Genomic DNA, 19,595 nt, shown 5'->3' on the forward strand with positions numbered 1-19,595 from the left:
AGATTCCTACTCCCCTACTGTCAGATTATAAACAATGATATCAGATTACTACTCCAATACTCCCATACTGTCAGATTATAAACAATGATATCAGATTACTACTCCCATACTGTCAGATTATAAACAATGATATCAGATTCCTACTCCAATACTGTCAGATTATAAACAATGATATCAGATTACTACTCCCATACTGTCAGATTATAAACAATGATATCAGATTACTACTCCCATACTGTCAGATTATAAACAATGATATCAGATTCCTACTCCCATACTGTCAGATTATAAACAATGATATCAGATTACTACTCCCATACTGTCAGATTATAAACAATGATATCAGATTACTACTCCCATACTGTCAGATTATAAACAATGATATCAGATTACTACTCCCATACTGTCAGATTATAAACAATGATATCATATTACTACTCCCATACTGTCAGATTATAAACAATGATATCAGATTACTACTCCCATACTGTCAGATTATAAACAATGATATCAGATTACTACTCCCATACTGTCAGATTATAAACAATGATATCAGATTCCTACTCCCCTACTGTCAGATTATAAACAATGATATCAGATTACTACTCCCATACTGTCAGATTATAAACAATGATATCAGATTACTACTCCCATACTGTCAGATTATAAACAATGATATCAGATTACTACTCCCATACTGTCAGATTATAAACAATGATATCAGATTACTACTCCCATACTGTCAGATTATAAACAATGATATCAGATTCCTACTCCCCTACTGTCAGATTATAAACAATGATATCAGATTACTACTCCCATACTGTCAGATTATAAACAATGATATCAGATTACTACTCCCATACTGTCAAATTATAAACAATGATATCAGATTACTACTCCAATACTGTCAGATTATAAACAATGATATCAGATTCCTACTCCCATACTGTCAGATTATAAACAATGATATCAGATTACTACTCCCATACTGTCAGATTATAAACAATGATATCAGATTACTACTCCCATACTGTCAGATTATAAACAATGATATCAGAGTACTACTCCCATACTGTCAGATGATAAACAATGATACCAGATTACTACTCCCATACTGTCAGATTATAAACAATGATATCAGATTACTACTCCCATACTGTCAGATTATAAACAATGATATCACATTACTACTCCCATACTGTCAGATGATAAACAATGATATCAGATTACTACTCCCCTACTGTCAGATTATAAACAATGATATCAGATTACTACTCCCATACTGTCAGATTATAAACAATGATATCAGATTACTACTCCCCTACTGTCAGATTATAAACAATGATATCAGATTACTACTCCCCTACTGTCAGATTATAAACAATGATATCCGATTCCTACTCCCCTACTGTCAGATTATAAACAATGATATCCGATTCCTACTCCCCTACTGTCAGATTATAAACAATGATATCAGATTACTACTCCCATACTGTCAGATTATAAACAATGATATCAGATTACTACTCCCATACTGTCAGATTATAAACAATGATATCAGATTACTACTCCCATACTGTCAGATTATAAACAATGATATCAGATTACTACTCCCCTACTGTCAGGTGATAAACAAACAGGTTAATTTATGCACCTACCTCCACACTGAACTCTACAATAGGTCAAAACGATTGATTCATTCACCACCTTATTACCGATTTTGGATGAGTTTTAAAATGATAATTTAACAGTAATTATTGTAGCAGCATTTTGTTTATTTTTATTTATGAAATCAATAAAACATCACTCCAAACGGGTAAACTGCTGTCGGCTGTTTGTGACACAACATTATAATAACCTAGCAAATAGAGCCAACATCTTCTCCACTCCTTCACACCTCAGAGATGTACAGTTAGAAATATGTTAGTTCAACATGGTATTGTACGTACATGTGCTTTCCTAAGGCAACGAAACAATACAAACTAAGGCAGATTTATATCTTCTATATTCAGTTACAGTTTCAGGTTTTTTTTGTGTCAATGATCCATGTAGAATGAGAAAATAAGTTAATAAATAAAAATAAATAAATTATACGGATTTGTCCTTTTTGTCTTCCCATCCTCCATGGATCAAATGATTCAGCCATTTGAATCATTGATTGAAATCATTTAAATGATAGATTTTAGTAATTTGACTCAGAATATTTTAATCATTGATTTGAATAATTGATTTTAATCATTTGATTCAGCATATTTGAGACAGTGTGCCAGTGTGCCAGTCTAGCACCCAGGCTATATTTGAGACAGTGTGCCAGTGTGCCAGTCTAGCACCCAGGCTATATTTGAGACAGCCTGCATGCCAGTCTCTTTGTGCTCTTGCCAACTCCTTATCACTAATTGTTTGGCATGACAATAATTGAGTTGGTATGATAGCACAAACACTCTAGCACCCAGGCTATATTTGAGACATGGGTCCTGGTCAGTAGTAGTACCCCCTAGAGAACCTAGTGGTTAGAGTGTAGGGGTGGCAGGTAGACTGGTGGTTAGAGTGTAGGGGCGGCAGGTAGACTAGTGGTTAGAATGTAGGGGCGGCAGGTAGACTAGTGGTTAGTGTAGAGGTGGCAGGTAGCCTAGTGGTTAGAGTGTAGGGGCGGCAGGTAGACTAGTGGTTAGAGTGTAGGGTCGGCAGGTAGACTAGTGGTTAGAGTGTAGGGGTGGCAGGTAGACTAGTGGTTAGAATGTAGGGGCGGCAGGTAGACTAGTGGTTAGAGTGTTGGGGTGGCAGGTAGACTAGTGGTTAGAATGTAGGGGCGGCAGGTAGACTAGTCGTTAGAGTGTTGGGGGTAGCAGGTGGACTAGTGGTTAGAGTGTTGGGGGTGGCAGGTAGACTAGTGGTTAGAGTGTAGGGGTGGCAGGTAGACTAGTGGTTAGAGTGTAGTGGCGGCAGGTAGACTAGTGGTTAAATGTAAATGTAAATGTAGTGGCGGCAGGTAGACTAGTGGTTAGAGTGTAGGGGTGGCAGGTAGACTAGTGGTTAGAGTGTAGGGTCGGCAGGTAGACTAGTGGTTAGAGTGTAGGGATGGCAGGTAGCCTAGTGGTTAGAGTGTAGGGGCGGCAGGTAGACTAGTGGTTAGAGTGTAGAGGAGGCAGGGTAGCCTAGTGGTTAGAGTGTAGAGGAGGCAGGTAGACTAGTGGTTAGAGTGTAGAGGAGGCAGGTAGACTAGTGGTTAGAGTGTAGAGGAGGCAGGTAGCCTAGTGGTTAGAGTATAGAGGAGGCAGGTAGACTAGTGGTTAGAGTGTAGAGGAGGCAGGTAGACTAGTGGTTAGAGCGGATGTCATAAGGTGAATGCACCAATTTCTAAGTCGCTCTGGATAAGAGCGTCTGCTAAATGACTTAAATGTAAATGTAAATGTAAATGAGTGTTGGGGCGGCAGGTAGACTAGTGGTTTGAGCAGTTGGGCCAGTAACCGAAAGGTTGCTTGATAGAATCCTCCGAGCTGACAAGGTAAAAATCTGTCATTCTGCCCCTGAACAAGGCAGTTAACCCACTGTTCCTAGGACGTCATTGAAAATAAGAATGTGTTCTTAACTGACTTGCCAAGTTAAATAAATAAATAAAATATACTGTATTTGTGGCCATAAATTGGTGATTTAAAAAAAAATCCATCTCAGACTGTTTCAAAAATACTTGCGATTTCCTCAGAGGATGATGTCATCCTATAATATAATAATAATATGCCATTTAGGAGACGCTTTTATCCAAAGCGACTTACAGTCATGTGTGCATACATTCTACGTATGGGTGGTCCCGGGAATCGAACCCACTACCCTGGCGTTACAAGCGCCATGCTCTACCAACTGAGCTACAGAGGGAGGATGATGTCATCCTCTTGAGGAGGAAGAGCTGGCCAATCAGAGGTCTACTTGAGTTAATATTTGGCATTCCAAAACAGAAAATATACCATTTTTAACATACTTAATAAAAAATAATTTTAAAAATCGAACAAAAACATTTTCCTTCATCTTGTAATTAATTATAGGTCATAGTTCATAGTTCATCTGGAAACACTGGACAGTTAATCACAGTTACACTTTAAGTTTAAAATTAGGGGGAGGAGAAGCTAATCTTAGATCTGTACCTAGGCGAAACTTCACCCCAAAGCCAGTTTCCTTAGTCTAGTATCTGCAACACAACACAGCTACAACCATTCACCTACAGTGATGTTCCAGGGTCAACAGACAGCGAAATAATTCAAACGTGGGCAAATGCATTTGATTGTGATTTTTATTTTGTCATTTTCTTTTTTTGTAATAAAATATTGATTATATTATATTATTCGTTGTTTGTGTTGTCTTCAGTGGATGTATCAATTTTACATAGTTGTCTTGTAAAATACAATATAAAACATGTTGGAACATGATGATAGTAGATAATGTAGTAAGGTTTATTTGATGTACACATCATATAAAAGCTAAATTGCAGCACACAGACCAAAATAAAGATTAGTCATGTAGATGGGGGGATTAGTCATGGAGATGAGGGGATTAGTCATGGAGATGGGGGGATTAGTCATGTAGATGAGGGGATTAGTCATGTAGATGAGGGGATTAGTCATGTAGATGAGGGGATTAGTCATGTAGATGAGGGGATTAGTCATGGAGATGAGGGGATTAGTCATGGAGATGAGGGGATTAGTCATGGAGATGAGGGGATTAGTCATGGAGATGGGGGATTAGTCATGGAGATGAGGGGATTAGTCATGGAGATGAGGGGATTAGTCATGGAGATGGGGGATTTGTCATGGAGATGGAGGATTTGTCATGGAGATGAGGGGATTAGTCATGGAGATGAGGGGATTAGTCATGGAGATGGGGGATTTGTCATTTAGATGAGGGGATTAGCCATGTAGATGAGGGGATTAGTCATGGAGATGGGGGATTAGTCATGTAGATGAGGGGATTAGTCATGTAGATGGGGGATTAGTCATGTAGATGAGGGGATTAGTCATGGAGATGGGGGATTAGTCATGTAGATGGGGGATTAGTCATGTAGATGGAGGGGGATTAGTCATGTAGATGCAGGGATTAGTCATGTAGATGGGGGATTAGTCATGTAGATGGGGGATTAGTCATGTAGATGGGGGTTAGTCATGTTGATGGGTAATTACTCATGTGGATAGGGGGAATTAGTCATGTGGATTGGTGGGAACTGAGTGATGTAGATAGGGGGAGTCATGATGATTGGGTGTAATTAGTCATGTGGATGGGGGGACCCGATCCATGTATATGGGGGGAACTGAGTCATGTAGATGGGGGGACTGAGTCATGTAGATGGGGGGGGACTGAGTCATGTAGATGGGGGGACTGAGTCATGTAGATGGGGGGAGACTGAGTCATGTAGATGGGGGGGGCTGAGTCATGTAGATTGGGGGCTGAGTCATGTAGATGGGGGGCTGAGTCATGTAGATTGGGGGCTGTGTCATGTAGATGGGGGGCTGAGTCATGTAGATGGGGGAGACTGAGTCATGTAGATGGGGGAGACTGAGTCATGTAGATGGGGGGGACTGAGTCATGTAGATGGGGGCTGAGTCATGTAGATGGAGGGGCTGAGTCATGTAGATTGGGGGCTGAGTCATGTAGATTGGGGGCTGAGTCATGTAGATTGGGGGCTGAGTCATGTAGATTGGGGGCTGAGTCATGTAGATTGGGGGCTGAGTCATGTAGATTGGGGGCTGAGTCATGTAGATGGGGGGAACGGAGTCATGTAGAATGGGGGGGACTGAGTCATGTAGAATGGGGGGGGACTGAGTCATGTAGATGGAGGGGGGGGGTTATGAGCAGTTCAGAACCCAAGCCACACATTATCAAGTTTACCAGAAGGCACTTGAAAGTTTACCCGTTTTTTTTGTTAGTTTTCTGGGGTTGGGGGACTAATTTGGTTGATTTATGAGGGTCATATTTACATCCATTGTTAGAGTACTGTAGAGAGAACCTGCCTGTAATTCCCCTCCAGTCCTACAGAGGGCAGAAACACCAGCGTCACTTCCTCTGAGAGCTGACGGTCACAACAAGAGGAGGAAGAGGCAGAAAGACCAGGGTTGTTGCGTCGTCTTCGACTGCAGCCTTGCGTGACAACACCAACCCGGATTCGTGTTTCTGGTATAGACATTTTTTTTCTTCTTCTTCTTCTTCTCGAAGGGGACCAATCTTATATTTACACATTTCATCGACCAGTGTAAATGAACTGTTCTGTTTGATGTTTTAACTTGGATAAAAGTTCAGGAAAACCTTCTAATGGAGGCTTGCTGGGCAAAATGGCTGGGCTCTCTGAAATGTGAAACGTACACGGGTCAGCAGTGGTAGTAGAAATAACTGGGCGTTTTTATAATTCCTTATAACTCGCAGAAATACCATTTATTTTCACCGCTGGGTACAAAACAGTTTTGTATCCATATGCGTTGGGATTGAATTTTATTACGGATACCTGCATTTAAAATAAAATAAAATTAGACAGTTCCGTGTTGTTTTTATTTTCCTTCCCCCTAAAACCCGATTGCTGCTTGACTGATTTGGTCTGTTATTGTCTCATCATCAGCTGTGGATGGGAACTGGCGAACAACAATATATATTTATTTATATTTATTTATTTATATATTATTTATATATATATATATATATATATGAAGCAACAGCCGACCGAACACATTTCAGAAGTTTGCTTTGGTGTGACAATTATATTTATATATATATATATTTGATCGATACCGATTTGTATACTGTGTACTTACTGATCTACATTAATTTGTAACACTCGGGCTATTATTGATATTCGACACGCCAATTGTCGTGTTTTAAATCAATTAAAACTCGAAACCTTTTTTATATTTACCAAAAATGTTATAACTATTATAAAACAGACACTTTTTTTCAGTTATCATTGGACACTGCATTTGTTTTGCAGGTAAATACTAAATAAACCTGCAATCATGGGTGAATTCCTGAAATACATCGACTACGATCACAAGACCAGTTTCCTGAAGATGTTGAACCAGCAGAGGATGGAAGGGGACCACTGTGACGTTGTGGTTGTGGTGGAAAACGTTGAGTTCAGAGCTCACCGCTGTGTCCTGGCCGCCTGCAGCATCTACTTCAAGAAGCTGTTTAAGAAACAGAACGATGTGGACAACTCCATCGTGGAGCTCGACTTCATCCGTTCAGACATCTTCGAGGAGGTCCTCAATTACATGTACACCGCCAGGCTCGCCGTCCGCAAAAAGGACATCAACCTCATGATGTCATCCGGACAGGTCCTGGGGATCACGTTCCTCGACAACCTGTGTTCACAGAAACGTGAGCCCAACATGAAGCTGAGTCGTGAGAACCAGGCGCCAGGGGACGGTATGAGAGCCCAGGACGCAATACTCAAAGAGCTGGCAATGGAGGAGGTGAGGAAGAACAGCTTCTACGATGGAGGGATGGAGGCCATGGGCTCTGGAGGGCCTCACGGGGTCCCTCCTCACTTCGGCGGGAACATGTCTAAAGACCCCCACAGCGCCCACGGCTGGACCTCCTCTTCCTCCTCCTCCAGCGATATGAAGCTTGACTACCTGCTGTACGGCCACCGCTCTGACGGCATCCACCCGGGAATGAAACCAGGCGGAGAAGGCCCCAAGAAGGACAAGTCCCACCTGGCCCACCGTCCGTTCGCTTGCGAGGTGTGCCCCAAAACCTTTACCACCCAGGCCCACCTCAAAGAGCACCTGAAGATCCACACGGGCTTTAAACCGCACCGCTGCCTGGTCTGTGGCAAGGCGTTCATACGAGGGCCCGACTTAAAGCGGCACGAGAGGGTCCACAGCAACGAGAGACCCTTCGGATGCCAGATGTGTGAAAAGGCCTTCAAGCACAAGTCCCACCTGCGAGACCACGAGCGGCAGCACCGAGGGGAGAGGCCCTTCAACTGCGGCTCCTGTGAAAAGGCGTTCATCAAAGCATCGGACCTGAAGCGCCACTGGAACACGATGCACAGCCAGCGCAGAACGCTGTCCCCCGCAGCCGCCGCCCCGGGCAGCATCCAGGGAGACGCCGACACGCAGAGCCAGAGGGACTGGAAGCTAGAGGCTGGGCCACATTCGTAAGGACGGACTGTTACACAGACACACACACACACACACACCATGCGTATATAGTGACAGACACACACACAAGCATACATAAATACATGAATACAGGCCCTGTGATATGTACTGAGGTGTAACAATGAGAAGATGGTGGGACCATACCGTGTCCATTACTGTAATGACATCATGGGCCTGTAGTAAATATGATCCTATTGAATTGTATTTTATTGAATTGTTTAGGTTTTATTCATGTAGAAAAAAATAATAATGTTTAGGCTACTATCTACTACGACGACCATTAATGTATATTTTTCACATTTAAAAAAAAAAAAACATTTGTTGCTATTTAGACAGACAGGGTTCTTCTTATTATAACTTTATTTATTTTACTTTATTGAATATCAGTAACATTTAAGTGTTTTTTTTGTTTAACCTTACTGTATTTTAAGACAACAACAATTCTCTGCATAACATTTTGTTGTGTATATCTTTTTACATGTGGATCTTAAATGGTTGTTTTTATTGTAATGATTATTGGTTGATATTACACTGTAGGAGTCACCATTCTGCTTTTGATACATACAGGTTATACCAAAGGGCCTTCGATAGACAGCCGGGTAACAGGTTAATACCATGTCGGTTCTGGAAATAAACCAACATTCCAAGTCAAATTTTCCATCATTTGTGGAAAATACAAATGGTGGAAAATTGGGAATTATTGGAATTTTCAGTTTGCTTGCGGAATTGGAAATGATTTTACCCCTAACCTTTGACAAGCAGTCTGAAGGGGGCTGTTCATTGTCTGTTCAGCCCAAGCAGCATGAGTCTGACCAGATTTACTGTTATACAGTATCACTAGCCTGTCATCAGAGAGAGATACCACATCTGTATCAGTAGCCTGTCAGAGAGATACCACATCTGTATCAGTAGCCTGTCAGAGAGAGATACCACATCTGTATCAGTAGCCTGTCAGAGAGAGATACCACATCTGTATCAATAGCCTGTCAGAGAGAGATACCACATCTATATCAGTAGCCTGTAATCAGAGAGAGATACCACATCTATATCAGTAGCCTGTCATCAGAGAGAGATACCACATCTATATCAGTAGCCTGTCATCAGAGAGAGATACCACATCTGTAGCAGTAGCCTGTCAGAGAGAGATCGATACACCACGTCTGTATATACTGTAGCTTGACTAGTTGCACAATTAAAATATTTAGGACACACAATTATGATATATGCACATATAAACGTTGTTCTCTTACACTTACACATTTGATGAATGGATTTTTTTGGGGGGGGGGCATTGTTATGATCTGATTTATTTTGTTTGTAAATGTATTTTCATGAGGGCGTTACTTAGTATATGGTAATAGTTATGACTGTAACCCAGAATTCAGTAACAATGTATATTTATGTCAATACACGTACATTCTATAGCAGTTACGGAATTGTTTTCTTGTGTCTGATTCAATCACAGTAACTTTGGATAATATTTGTTCAGGGAGATTTAGGGTTCGTCCCCAATTTGGTGCCATTTGAGAAGCACACATAGACTAAATCAATAATAACTCTAGAACCCTTTATAACTCTAGAACCCTTCATAACTCTAGAACCCTTTATAACTCTAGAACCCTTTATAACTCTAGAACCCTTTATAACTCTAGAACCCTTTATAACTCTAGAACCCTTTATAACTCTAGAACCCTTTATAACTCTAGAACCCTTTATAACTCTAGAACCCTTTATAACTCTAGAACCCTTTATAACTCTAGAACCCTTTATAACTCTAGAACCCTTTATAACTCTAGAACCCTTTATAACTCTAGAACCCTTCATAACTCTAGAGCCCTTCATAACTCTAGAACCCTTCATAACTCTAGAACCCTTCATAACTCTAGAGCCCTTCATAACTCTAGAACCCTTCATAATTCTATATCAAATCAAATGTATCTATAAAGCCCTTCGTACATCAGCTGATATCTCAAAAGTGCTGTACAGAAACCCAGCCTAAAACCCCAAACAGCAAAGCAATGCAGGTGTAGAAGCACGGTGGCTAGGAAAAACTCCCTGGAAAGGCCAAAACCTAGGAAGAAACCTAGAGAGGAACCAGGCTCTGAGGGGTGGCCAGTCCTCTTATGGCTGTGCCGGGAAGAGGACTACAGTGTTCATTTATCCCAAACCAGAACCGTGTGTCTAGAGGGTTTCGTGACATCCAGAGCCCAATTTTCATTCTCCTCCCTCTCGCTCTCTTTCCTCCTCCCTTTCTCTTCTCACGGAAGCATGCAGTCGTTCACAGCACGCGAACCCATCAATGTGTATTGGAGGATATTTCCTCACCAATCCAATCCTTTTAAATCTTCGTCGAGGAGGAGAATAGGAATTGGGTTCTGGGAAGCCCATTTAGAGCAAATGTGATATCCTTTTGTAAACATACAAAGACCTGGACTTACGTTTTACTATAACATAACAGAACATTTATAACAGAGCAACAACAAGTATCATTTCTCCCCCATATCACCATTTTACACCATCAAAGCAAATATCTTAATTTATTTTAATAACATTCATAAAATAATAATTTCACCTGAATGCACTGGAGAACAATTCAGAGTAATTCAGGAACAGAGACAGTTAACATAATAATAAATAATAATAATAATATTAATAATAATAATACTAATAATAATAATATAAATAATAATAATAATATAAATAATAATATGAATGTAACATATCAAGTTATGATTTCATGAGGTAATCCATCCACCTGACAGTTAGCATATCAAGAAGCTGATTAAACAGCATGATCATTGCACAGGTGCACCTTGTGCTGGGGACAATAAAAGGTCACTCTACGATGTGCAGTTTTGTCTCACACAACACAATGAATGCCACAGATGTCTCGTGCAATTGGCATACTGACTGCAGGAATGTCCACCATAGCTGTTGCAATATAATTTAATGTTCATTTTACCATAAGCCTCCTTCAACGTCGTTTCAGAGAATTTTGCAGAACGTCCAACCGGCCTCACAACCGCAGACCACTTGTAACCACGGCAGCCCAGGACCTCTGCATCGGGCTTCTTCACCTGCAGGATTGCCTGAGACCAGCCACCCAGACAGCTGATGAAAATGTGTATTATTTCTGTCCTTTGAGTGCAATTACCACATAGTTTAGAGGGAGCTACTACCACATAGCCTATAGGGAAAGGATCTACTACCACTTAGTTCAGAGGGAGCTAATACCAACTAGCTATGAGGGAAAGGATATACTACAATCTAGTTTAGAGGGAGCTACTACCACCTAGCTTAGAGGGAGCTACTACCATTTAGCTTGGAGGGAGCTACTACCACTTAGCTTGGAGGGAGCTACTACCACCTAGCTTAGAGGGAGCTACTATCAACTAGCTTAGAGGGAGCTACTATCAACTAGCTTAGAGGGAGCTACTATCAACTAGCTTAGAGGGAGCTAATACCACCTAACATAGGGAGCTACTACCACCTAGCTTAGAGGGAGCTAATACCACCTAACATAGGGAGCTACTACCACCTAGCTTAGAGGGAGCTAATACCACCTAACATAGGGAGCTACTATCAACTAGCTAAGAGGGAGCTACTATCAACTAGCTTAGAGGGAGCTACTACCACCTAGCTTAGAGGGAGCTAATACCACCTAGTTTATAGGGAGCAACTACCACTTATTTAGAGGGAGCTAATACCACCTAGCTTAGAGGGAGCTAATACCACCTAGTTTATAGGGAGCAACTACCACTTATTTAGAGGGAGCTACTACCACCTAGCTTAGAGGGAGCTAATACCACCTAGTTTATAGAGAGCAACTACCACTTATTTAGAGGGAGCTAACACCAACTAGCTATGAGGGAAAAGATATACTACAACCTAGTTTATAGGGAGCATGTGTAACCGATGAGAAATGGCTAGCTAGTTAGCGGTGGTGCGCACTAATAGCGTTTCAAGCAGTGACGTCACTTGCTCTGAGACCTTGAAGTTGTGGTTCCCCCCAGAGGCTTTTGTGGAGCGGTGGGTGACTGTTGTTGATGTGTGCAGAGGGTCCCTGGTTCGGGCGAGTGGACGGTCTAAAGTTATACTGTTACACTACTACCACCTAGCTTAGAGGGAGCTAATACCACCTAGCCTATAGGGAAAGGATCTACTACCACTTAGTTCAGAGGGAGCTAATACCAACTAGCTATGAGGGAAAGGATATACTACAATCTAGTTTAGAGGGAGCTACTACCACCTAGCTTAGAGGGAGCTACTACCACTTAGCTTGGAGGGAGCTACTACCACCTAGCTTAGAGGGAGCTACTATCAACTAGCTTAGAGGGAGCTACTATCAACTAGCTTAGAGGGAGCTACTATCAACTAGCTTAGAGGGAGCTACTATCAACTAGCTTAGAGGGAGCTAATACCACCTAACATAGGGAGCTACTACCACCTAGCTTAGAGGGAGCTAATACCACCTAACATAGGGAGCTACTACCACCTAGCTTAGAGGGAGCTAATACCACCTAACATAGGGAGCTACTATCAACTAGCTAAGAGGGAGCTACTATCAACTAGCTTAGAGGGAGCTACTACCACCTAGCTTAGAGGGAGCTAATACCACCTAGTTTATAGGGAGCAACTACCACTTATTTAGAGGGAGCTAATACCACCTAGCTTAGAGGGAGCTAATACCACCTAGTTTATAGGGAGCAACTACCACTTATTTAGAGGGAGCTACTACCACCTAGCTTAGAGGGAGCTAATACCACCTAGTTTATAGAGAGCAACTACCACTTATTTAGAGGGAGCTAACACCAACTAGCTATGAGGGAAAAGATATACTACAACCTAGTTTATAGGGAGCATGTGTAACCGATGAGAAATGGCTAGCTAGTTAGCAGTGGTGCGCACTAATAGCGTTTCAAGCAGTGACGTCACTTGCTCTGAGACCTTGAAGTTGTGGTTCCCCCCAGAGGCTTTTGTGGAGCGGTGGGTGACTGTTGTTGATGTGTGCAGAGGGTCCCTGGTTCGGGCGAGTGGACGGTCTAAAGTTATACTGTTACACTACTACCACCTAGCTTAGAGGGAGCTAATACCACCTAGCTAAGAGAGAGCTAATCCCACCTATTTTAGAGAGAAAGGAACTGCTTCCACCTAGTTTATAGGGAAAGGAGCTACTAACACCAAGCTTAAAGGGAGCTAATACCACCTAACATAGGGAGCTACTACCACATAACATAGGGAGCTACTACCACCTATCTTAAAGGGAAAGGAGCTACTACCACCCAGCTTTAGGGAAAGGAGCTACTACCACCTAACATAGGGAGCTACTACCACCTATCTTAAAGGGAAAGGAGCTACTACCACCCAGCTTTAGGGAAAGGAGCTACTACCACTTAGCTTAAAGGGAAAGGAGCTACTACCACTTAGCTTAAAGGGAAAGGAGCTACTACCACTTAGCTTATAGAGGGAGCGGAGCTACTACCACCTAGTTTAGAGGGAGCGGAGCTACTACCACCTTGTTTATCTGGAGCTACTACCACCTAGCTTAGAGGGAGCTACTACCACCTAGCTTAGAGGGAGCTACCACCACCTAGTTTATATAGAGCTTCCACCACCTAGCTTAGAGGGAGCTACTACCACCTAGCTTAGTTGGAGCTCCTACCACCTAGTTTAGAGGGAGCTAATTCCAAATAGTTTAGAGGGAGCTGAGCTACTGAGCTTAAAGGGAAAGGAGCTACTACCAACTAGTTTAGAGGTAGCTACTACCACCTAGTTAGAGGGACCACTACCACTTAGTTAGAGGGAGCTAATACCACCTAGCTTATAGAGGGAGCGGAGCTACTACCACCTAGTTTAGAGGGAGCGGAGCTACTACCACCTTGTTTATCTGGAGCTACTACCACCTAGCTTAGAGGGAGCTACTACCACCTAGCTTAGAGGGAGCTACCACCACCTAGTTTATATAGAGCTTCCACCACCTAGCTTAGAGGGAGCTACTACCACCTAGCTTAGTTGGAGCTCCTACCACCTAGCTTGGAGGGAGCTAATACCACCTAGCTTGGAGGTTAGCTACTACAACCTAGCTTAGAGGGAGCTACTACCACCTAGCTCAGAGGGAGCTACTACCACCTAGCTTAGAGGGAGCTACCACCACCTAGTTTATATAGAGCTTCCACCACCTAGCTTAGAGGGAGCTACTACCACCTAGCTTAGTTGGAGCTCCTACCACCTAGCTTGGAGGGAGCTAATACCACCTAGCTTGGAGGTTAGCTACTACAACCTAGCTTAGAGGGAGCTACTACCACCTAGCTCAGAGGGAGCTACTACCACCTAGCTTAGAGGGAGCTACTACCACCTAGCTCAGAGGGAGCTACTACCACCTAGCTTAGAGGGAGCTACTACCACCTTGTTTATCTGGAGCTACTACCACCTAGCTTAGAGGGAGCTACTACCACCTAGCTTAGAGGGAGCTACCACCACCTAGTTTATATAGAGCTTCCACCACCTAGCTTAGAGGGAGCTACTACCACCTAGCTTAGTTGGAGCTCCTACCACCTAGTTTAGAGGGAGCTAATTCCAAATAGTTTAGAGGGAGCTGAGCTACTGAGCTTAAAGGGAAAGGAGCTACTACCAACTAGTTTAGAGGTAGCTACTACCACCTAGTTAGAGGGAGCTAATACCACTTAGTTAGAGGGAGCTAATACCACCTAGCTTATAGAGGGAGCGGAGCTACTACCACCTAGTTTAGAGGGAGCGGAGCTACTACCACCTTGTTTATCTGGAGCTACTACCACCTAGCTTAGAGGGAGCTACCACCACCTAGTTTATATAGAGCTTCCACCACCTAGCTTAGAGGGAGCTACTACCACCTAGCTTAGTTGGAGCTCCTACCACCTAGCTTGGAGGGAGCTAATACCACCTAGCTTGGAGGTTAGCTACTACAACCTAGCTTAGAGGGAGCTACTACCACCTAGCTCAGAGGGAGCTACTACCACCTAGCTTAGAGGGAGCTACTACCACCTAGCTCAGAGGGAGCTACTACCACCTAGCTTAGAGGGAGCTACTACCACCTTGTTTATCTGGAGCTACTACCACCTAGCTTAGAGGGAGCTACTACCACCTAGCTTAGAGGGAGCTACCACCACCTAGTTTATATAGAGCTTCCACCACCTAGCTTAGAGGGAGCTACTACCACCTAGCTTAGTTGGAGCTCCTACCACCTAGCTTGGAGGGAGCTAATACCACCTAGCTTGGAGGTTAGCTACTACAACCTAGCTTGGAGGCAGCAATTACCACCTAGCTTATATGGAGCTACTACCACCTAGCTTAGAGGGAGCTACCAACACCTAGTTTATATAGAGCTACTACCACCTAGCTTAGAGGGAGCTACTACCACCTAGTTTATAGAGGGAGCGGAGCTACTACCACCTAGTTTATCTGGAGCTATTACCACCTAGCTTAGAGGGAGCTACTACCACCTAGTTTAGAGGGAGCTGAGCTATTACTACCTAGCTTAGAGGGAGCTACTACCACCTAGTTTAGAGGGAGCGGAGCTACTACCACCTAGTTTATCTGGAGCTACTACCACCTTGTTTATCTGGAGCTACTACCACCTACCTTAGAGGGAGCTACTACCACCTAGCTTAGAGGGAGCTACTACCACCTAGCTTAGTTGGAGCTACTACTACCTAGTTTAGAGGGAGCTAATACCACCTAGCCTATAGGGAAAGGATCTACTACCACTTAGTTCAGAGGGAGCTAATACCAACTAGCTATGAGGGAAAGGATATACTACAATCTAGTTTAGAGGGAGCTACTACCACCTAGCTTAGTTGGAGCTCCTACCACCTACCTTAGAGGGAGCTACTACCACCTAGCTTATATAGAGCTAATACCACCTAGCTTGGAGGGAGCTAATACCACCTAGCTTGGAGGTTAGCTACTACAACCTAGCTTGGAGGCAGCAATTACCACCTAGCTTATATGGAGCTACTACCACCTAGTTTATAGGGAGCTAATACCACCAAGCTTGGCGGGAGCTACTACCACCTAGCTTAGAGGGAGCTACTACCAACTAGCTTAGAGAGAGCTACTACCACCCAGTTTAGAGGGAGCTACTACCACTTAGCTTAGAGGGAGCTGAGCTACTACCACCTAGTTTATCTGGAGCTACTACCACCTTGTTTATCTGGAGCTACTACCACCTAGCTTAGAGGGAGCTACTACCACCTAGCTTATATAGAGCTAATACCACCTAGCTTGGAGGGAGCTACTACCACCTAGTTTATCTGGAGCTACTACCACCTTGTTTATCTGGAGCTACTACCCCCTAGCTTAGAGGGAGCTACTACCACCTAGCTTAGAGGGAGCTACCACCACCTAGTTTATATAGAGCTTCCACCACCTAGCTTAGAGGGAGCTACTACCACCTAGCTTAGTTGGAGATCCTACCACCTACCTTAGAGGGAGCTACAACCACCTAGCTTAGAGGGAGCTACTACCACCTAGCTTATATAGAGCTAATACCACCCAGCTTGGAGGAAGCAAATACCACCTAGCTTAGAGGGAGCTACTACTGCCTAGTTTAGAGGGAGCTAATACCACCTAGTTTAGAGGGAGCTACTACCACCGAGCTTGAGGGAGCGGAGGTTCTACCACCTAGCTTACAGGGATCTACTACTACCTAGTTTAGAGGGAGCTAATACCACCTACCTTATATAGAGCTACTACCACCTAGCTTAGAGGGAGCTACTACCACCTAGTTTAGAGGGAGCTAATTCCACCTAGTTTAGAGGGAGCTACTACCACCTAGCTTAGTTGGAGCTCCTACCACCTACCTTAGAGGGAGCTACTACCACCTAGCTTATATAGAGCTAATACCACCTAGCTTGGAGGGAGCTAATACCACCTAGCTTGGAGGTTAGCTACTACAACCTAGCTTGGAGGCAGCAATTACCACCTAGCTTATATGGAGCTACTACCACCTAGTTTATAGGGAGCTAATACCACCAAGCTTGGCGGGAGCTACTACCACCTAGCTTAGAGGGAGCTACTACCAACTAGCTTAGAGAGAGCTACTACCACCCAGTTTAGAGGGAGCTACTACCACTTAGCTTAGAGGGAGCTGAGCTACTACCACCTAGTTTATCTGGAGCTACTACCACCTTGTTTATCTGGAGCTACTACCACCTAGCTTAGAGGGAGCTACTACCACCTAGCTTATATAGAGCTAATACCACCTAGCTTGGAGGGAGCTACTACCACCTAGTTTATCTGGAGCTACTACCACCTTGTTTATCTGGAGCTACTACCCCCTAGCTTAGAGGGAGCTACTACCACCTAGCTTAGAGGGAGCTACCACCACCTAGTTTATATAGAGCTTCCACCACCTAGCTTAGAGGGAGCTACTACCACCTAGCTTAGTTGGAGATCCTACCACCTACCTTAGAGGGAGCTACAACCACCTAGCTTAGAGGGAGCTACTACCACCTAGCTTATATAGAGCTAATACCACCCAGCTTGGAGGAAGCAAATACCACCTAGCTTAGAGGGAGCTACTACTGCCTAGTTTAGAGGGAGCTAATACCACCTAGTTTAGAGGGAGCTACTACCACCGAGCTTGAGGGAGCGGAGGTTCTACCACCTAGCTTACAGGGATCTACTACTACCTAGTTTAGAGGGAGCTAATACCACCTACCTTATATAGAGCTACTACCACCTAGCTTAGAGGGAGCTACTACCACCTAGTTTAGAGGGAGCTAATTCCACCTAGTTTAGAGGGAGCTGAGCTACTACTACCTAGCTTAGAGGGAGCTACTACCACCTAGTTTAGAGGGAGCGGAGCTACTACCACCTAGTTTATCTGGAGCTACTACCACCTAGTTTATCTGGAGCTACAACCACCTTGTTTATCTGGAGCTACTACCACCTAGCTTAGAGGGAGCTACTACCACCTAGCTTAGTTGGAGCTCCTACCACCTACCTTAGAGGGAGCTACTACCACCTAGCTTATATAGAGCTAATACCACCTAGCTTGGAGGGAGCTAATACCACCTAGCTTGGAGGTTAGCTACTACAACCTAGCTTAGAGGGAGCTACTACCACCTAGCTCAGAGGGAGCTACTACCACCTAGCTTAGAGGGAGCTACTACCACCTAGCTCAGAGGGAGCTACTACCACCTAGCTCAGAGGGAGCTACTACCACCTAGCTTAGAGGGAGCTACTACCACCTAGTTTATCTGGAGCTATTACCACCTTGTTTATCTGGAGCTACTACCACCTAGCTTAGAGGGAGCTACTACCACCTAGCTTAGAGGGAGCTACCACCACCTAGTTTATATAGCGCTTCCACCACCTAGCTTAGAGGGAGCTACTACCACCTAGCTTAGTTGGAGCTCCTACCACCTAGCTTGGAGGGAGCTAATACCACCTAGCTTGGAGGTTAGCTACTACAACCTAGCTTGGAGGCAGCAATTACCACCTAGCTTATATGGAGCTACTACCACCTAGCTTAGGGGGAGCTACTACCACCTAGCCTAGAGGGAGCTACCAACACCTAGCTTATATAGAGCTAATACCACCAAGCTTGGCGGGAGCTACTACCACCTAGCTTAGAGGGAGCTACTACCAACTAGCTTAGAGAGAGCTACTACCACCCAGTTTAGAGGGAGCTGAGCTACTACCACCTAGTTTATCTGGAGCTACTACCACCTTGTTTATCTGGAGCTATTACCACCTAGCTTAGAGGGAGCTACTACCACCTAGCTTAGTTGGAGCTCCTACCACCTACCTTAGAGGGAGCTACTACCACCTAGCTTATATAGAGCTAATACCACCTAGCTTGGAGGGAGCTAATACCACCTAGCTTGGAGGTTAGCTACTACAACCTAGCTTGGAGGCAGCAATTACCACCTAGCTTATATGGAGCTACTACCACCTAGTTTATAGGGAGCTAATACCACCTAGCTTGGAGGGAGCTACTACCACCTAGCTTGGAGGGTGCTACTACCACCTAGCTTATATAGAGCTAATACCACCAAGCTTGGCGGGAGCTACTACCACCTAGCTTAGAGAGAGCTACTACCACCCAGTTTAGAGGGAGCTACTACCACTTAGCTTAGAGGGAGCTAATACCACCTTGCTTAGAGGGAGCTACTACCACCTTGCTTAGAGGGAGCTAATTCCAAATAGTTTAGAGGGAGCTGAGCTATTACTACCTAGCTTAGAGGGAGCTACTACCACCTAGTTTAGAGGGAGCGGAGCTACTACCACCTAGTTTATCTGGAGCTACTACCACCTTGTTTATCTGGAGCTACTACCACCTAGCTTAGAGGGAGCTACTACCACCTAGCTTAGTTGGAGCTCCTACCACCTACCTTAAAGGGAGCTACTACCACCTAGCTTATATAGAGCTAATACCACCTAGCTTGGAGGGAGCTAATACCACCTAGCTTG

General features: G+C 43.9%; 1 protein-coding gene across 1 annotated transcript; it reads left to right on the forward strand.

Annotated features, from left to right (window-relative positions):
* The first annotated feature begins 6,062 nt into the window (after positions 1-6,062).
* LOC124010010 (zinc finger and BTB domain-containing protein 14-like) lies at positions 6,063-9,572 on the forward strand. The gene is made up of 2 exons (XM_046322313.1): positions 6,063-6,162; positions 6,965-9,572. The coding sequence occupies exon 2, from the start codon at positions 6,990-6,992 to the stop codon at positions 8,139-8,141; it is 1,152 nt and encodes a 383-aa protein (XP_046178269.1). The 5' UTR covers positions 6,063-6,162; positions 6,965-6,989; the 3' UTR covers positions 8,142-9,572.
* Positions 9,573-19,595: the final 10,023 nt, after the last annotated feature.

Source organism: Oncorhynchus gorbuscha, linkage group LG22 (genome assembly GCF_021184085.1).
Source record: "Oncorhynchus gorbuscha isolate QuinsamMale2020 ecotype Even-year linkage group LG22, OgorEven_v1.0, whole genome shotgun sequence".
Taxonomy (NCBI): Eukaryota; Metazoa; Chordata; class Actinopteri; order Salmoniformes; family Salmonidae; genus Oncorhynchus; species Oncorhynchus gorbuscha.

Bases quoted from the DNA above. Each gene is read 5' to 3' on its own strand.
- LOC124010010 (XM_046322313.1), top strand. From the start codon at position 6,990: ATGGGTGAATTCCTGAAATACATCGACTACGATCACAAGACCAGTTTC.